The 4,999-nt window shown below is 26.7% G+C and overlaps 2 protein-coding genes across 4 annotated transcripts in view; one reads left to right on the top strand and one right to left on the bottom strand.

The window, feature by feature from the left end:
- Positions 1–4,999, top strand: part of LOC108687582 — an 11,074-nt gene that overhangs the window by 2,263 nt on the left and 3,812 nt on the right. The gene's annotated exons all lie outside the window — the stretch shown is intronic.
- Positions 2,905–4,999, bottom strand: part of LOC108687588 (monoacylglycerol lipase ABHD12) — a 6,344-nt gene continuing 4,249 nt past the window's right edge. For all 3 annotated transcript variants that reach the window (XM_018193438.1, XM_018193440.1, XM_018193439.1), the window contains 8 exons: positions 4,861–4,979; positions 4,556–4,661; positions 4,253–4,452; positions 4,005–4,140; positions 3,811–3,928; positions 3,573–3,734; positions 3,113–3,240; positions 2,905–2,978 (listed from right to left, as the gene is read on the bottom strand). In XM_018193438.1, coding sequence (XP_018048927.1) covers positions 2,939–2,978; positions 3,113–3,240; positions 3,573–3,734; positions 3,811–3,928; positions 4,005–4,140; positions 4,253–4,452; positions 4,556–4,661; positions 4,861–4,979 — 1,009 coding nt within the window. In that variant the 3' untranslated portion in view covers positions 2,905–2,938. The remainder of the gene's footprint in view (positions 2,979–3,112; positions 3,241–3,572; positions 3,735–3,810; positions 3,929–4,004; positions 4,141–4,252; positions 4,453–4,555; positions 4,662–4,860; positions 4,980–4,999) is intronic.

Genomic DNA, 4,999 nt, shown 5'->3' with positions numbered 1-4,999 from the left:
TTGAGTATCTTCATTTTATGATAAATATTTTTTAATGTTACGATAATAACCAATTGTTAAATTTTAGATATGAAGTATAATAAAAACCAAAAATATCAATGAGTGCATCCTCGATGCATTGAAATTTCCGGTCAAATAACCCGATGCAACAGACGGTTTCTTATCAACATTGGGAGAAGGATTGCGAAAACTTCCCTATCGGTAGAAAACTGAGCTAAAAATAAAATTTCTATCAATGTTATGGAAGCAACTAATGCCAATAATGAAACTAATAAATAAATTTTATTACGTATTAATAATTATTCTAAATAAATTTATTATATTGATAATATTATATTAATAATTATTTTGTAATAAATTTGAGTGTAAACATTATTATTTATTAAAACTTTCATACATTTTCTTGCAGTAAAAGAAACCTGTCATCGTATACATTATTTGCATAACTCGTAGATTTTTTTTTAACAAAACAAATTTTTAAAAATTATTTTCAATTGTTTTTTGTTATTGGAATGGAAAGGAAGAAAAATAGCTTCAAAACCTTGAAAATAGACAGAAAAATTGTCACGAAGTATAGTGCATGTATTACTACTTCGCCCACAGTGAACTGTGTGTCACGAAATCCATCGCTGGTCTCATGTGGATATTGGAAAGATTGATGGATATGTTTTCCTTCTTGTCAATTTCTCTTCGTTTTGAAGAATAAAATTGTGTAAAGCAATGGCTGCTTTTTAACATACTTGAATTGCAATATACTTTCCATCACCTATGGGGCTTATGCAATGAAGAAAGTTCCACAGAGATTCAAATTCAGCTACACCTTGCCAACTCCCTTCATCGTCACTGATAAAACTAAATCCTTCAGCGAATTTCATATCGCATGGCATATTTCAGTTATGATTTGATACGGTGCTATGTCAAAATGCAAAAAGCAAGATAACGATTTCATACTATCACCGAAGCCAGATATCTTAATATCACTTGCAAACAAGTGTGCAATGGAATTGGATCACGAATTACAATTTGTTTGATAATGTTGGGATAATGTTTACCCCTTAGAGTGCACTCAGATGGAGCGGATTTACAGAAATGCAGAATTAGCGGAATTGATGTGATTGGTCACGCCATTATGGCTTCTACACATTGGCATCTCCACATAACACTTTTTCTTTACTATTACTAACAAGAATAAGAGAAAGACAAATTTTTAAGTTTTGTTATTGGTTATTCTGATGATGAAGTTGATCGACGGATAAGCTTAATAGCTTCTACACATTGACGCGGAAACGCTTGCCGCGTGGCAAAATGAGACGCGGTAATCAATAAACAATTTTATTAGGACAATTGTAAGCTTATTGGCTATCACATTTTGCTGCGCAGCAAGCGTTTCCGCGTCAATGTGTAGAAGCTATTAAGCTTATCCGTCGATCAACTTCATCATCAGAATAACCAATAACAAAACTTAAAAATTTGTCTTTCTCTTATTCTTGTTAGTAATAGTAAAGAAAAAGTGTTATGTGGAGATAATAAACAAAACATTGAAATGTAAATATATTTGATTATTTTTTACATACTTTCAAAACGATTAGAGACGATGAATTTTCAGTTTAGCTGGCAATACTCAAAGTTAATCGACGGATAAGTAGCGTTGGTAAAATTGGTCCTCATAGTCTTTGAGACAATCTTAAGCAATATCTTAAAATGGTGATGCGACTCTGATTAGTTCATGGCATCTTAAAATTGTACTTAAAATGATCTTAAATATAAAATCCGACTATGAACATCGGCCACAAGTTATTTTAATAAATAATATTTTAGTTATTATATTTTTTAATCTGCTCTATTAAAAAAATATGGAAATATATTATAAATATATTATAAAATAAAAATCTAAATTTTTTAATATATATAAGTTCATCATATATTCAAGATTATTTACATAGAGTTACTTTGCGATACATAAATTAGTCCAGTAAATAAACAAAATATTTGTTCGTTTTTTATCTTTGTAATTAATCAGTGAATGAAACTTTACATAAATTATTTTGAATATTTAAAATACAAAAGAAAAATATAAAATTTTATCATTTTTTAAATTTTAATTTTTAACAATAAAAATAGTAACAAATAAAATAAACTACAAAAATATGTTATTAAACCAAAATATAATCTTATTTATACAACTTTTATATGTATAATATAGTTTATTTGAAGTGTAAATATTAAGCATATTTCCAAATTTTTTTTGCAAAGACGTACGTTTACATCCTCGAAGATGTCACTATTATTTCTTTCTTTATTTGGAATTTAAATAATTTGTACTCTCGACATCGATCATCCCCTTATGTTGAATTAATACAAATAATCTTCTTAATATTGTAATATTACAATTACATATTATTCACTTATAATACTATCAATGTATTTCCATTTATTTAACAGACAATTTTTTCACAATATTTTTATGTAATTTCATTATGAGATAAGAAACTGTGAATATATGAGACAAATGTATTATTTCCTACAATATCACATTTAAAAGTTTACATACTGTTTAAATAAATTTTACATTATATAAATTTAAATAAACTTTATACACAAAAAATGGAATGCACAATTTGATGTCATAGTTTCTCTCATATTGTACATACCATTAGGACATTAAAAATATTAAATTTTTAAGAAATAATATTTGAAGAACACAAAATTTTTATTGCAAGGAATTTTTTAAAAACCAAAAGAAAAAATAAGAATATTAAAAATGTGTATTCTTTAAATGCTTTATCTTTTACTAGAATTTCTAATCCTATAAACGTATTACTTTTTATGTGTAAATAAAATTGTAAATAAAAACTACAAATGTTTTATGACATATAATTAACATTATATCATAATTTACGAAATAATTTACAGTTTAAATTTTCTAATCTAAATATAATTATTCAGTCAGATTTCCGAATGCTTTGACGACAAATGTCCTGGAAGTATAATAAACACTATAACTTAATATAAATATTAAGCATAATAAAGACAGTTTTACAGATCCCAATGTTAATTTTCGTAATAAAGAAAAATGAATTGCATTTATTTTAGAAATATATTAATAACTTACTTAATTATATCAGGTAATTTTTTGTATCTACAGATATATTTATGTCCAAGTCCATAGGATGAATCTATTTTTATCATCTGGATACGATTTGTATTATTTCCAAAACTATCTAATGCTGCTTGATAAAGCTGAAACATGAAATCATTTGTATTAATTTCTATTAATTTGTGATATTAATTTTTTGACAATTATTTCAAACTTGTCCTTTAGCAAGCTAAACATTCTCATTTCTCCGCCATCTCATTGAACCAAATAGAAAAACAAAAAGAGATAGAGGCTAGAATAGCTAGAATAACTTATAACTGGGCAAAATTATGGCATCTTATTCCTTTTGTTTTCTGTCTATCTCATTTAAGACGATGAAGAAAAAGAAGTGTTTAACTCACGAGTTAAATTTTGGATAAATCTGATATATATAATTGTACAGCAAAAGTCTGTAAATAATATATTATAATTATACCTTTTCTGCTAAGAAAACTGGAATTACACCATCATCTTCAGCATGTAGTATCATAATAGGACAATCAATCTTAATAATATGTTTATCAGACTCAAATCGCAAATTATTCTTATAAAACGGTTCAACAGCCATCCAATGGAACCATGGTAAGTGTTTAAATATCTGCATAAAACGCATAAAAATTAATTTACATTTATTGGAAATAGTACAATTTAAATAGATAATAATTGAGATATACTTGTGCAAATGGATGCTCTGTTAATTCATCTTGTATATTATTGAATGGTGCTTCCAGAAATAATCCTGTTGGTTGTATATTTTCGGCTGCTAGCAGAGCTAATACATGCGTCGAAACTCTAATATCAAATAAAAAGTTATAATTAGAAAATAAACTATTTCAATTTGTATTGTAAAAGATTATTTAAAAATTACCCAGTTCCTAGAGAGTGACCCCAAACAAAAACTGGAACTGAACCATTAACTTTTTTCATCACCCACTCAAGAACATATTTACTATCCATAATTACACCTTCTTCGGAGAGCTCTACTATATCGCTATCGCCATAGTCTAAATCAATGAAAGAACTTGAGTAAAATTTTATTTTTAAATGTAAAACATAAACAGTACACAGTATTTTTATCAATTATTCTAAAAGTAACTGTAAATTTTTTATACTTACTTCTGTAATCAAAACATATAACATGATAATCCAGATCTTGGAAAAGCTTATAAAGCTCGAGCCTGTGTGAACTTGCTCTATTACCACTGTTTCCGTGCATGTACAGAAATACAGGTAACTTAGCATTACTTAAAACTGATTCATAAGCTTCATCTGTCGCAGGAATGGAATTCTTTAATAAAGACCGTGGTAATATCTGCCTGCAAAAGAACTATCGTTTACTATAATTCAATATGTACTATTTTATATTAAAATATAATAAGCACTTAAAGTTATAAATTTCATAAGATTATGTACACTCACCATGCACCTATCTTTACTTGCTGATCGGTATGTAAATAAAAATTTCTAGCGCCTTCCAACCCAACCAATTTTGGATTGGAAAACTCTACTTTAAGTGGCCAATGTACTAAAAGAGTGAAATGATATATTATTTTAATATTCCAATTATAATTTCATATTTTAAAATTAAAGAATATAAATTTTACACACGCACGCACGCACAATATTATACACATATTTACTCAAAATTTAATTCATAAAACTTACAACAGTTATTAAAATTACTAATTTTTACATTATTTACGTTTTATTAGTTAATTACTTACCAAAATTTAAAAAAAGTATCTTTTTTTGAAGAGTATAAGAATAATGAAAAATTACTGGTAGAAGCCCAAATATAATAAGATATATCAGTATAGAGGTCCTCATGGTCCAAGTTAAGCATCTGTAATGTTTACACATGTT

The sequence above is a fragment of the Atta colombica genome, unplaced genomic scaffold (assembly GCF_001594045.1).
Source record: "Atta colombica isolate Treedump-2 unplaced genomic scaffold, Acol1.0 scaffold21, whole genome shotgun sequence".
Classification (NCBI taxonomy): Eukaryota; Metazoa; Arthropoda; class Insecta; order Hymenoptera; family Formicidae; genus Atta; species Atta colombica.
The sequence above is the reverse complement of the archived record's forward strand: the minus strand, read 5'-3'. Positions and strand labels throughout refer to the sequence as shown.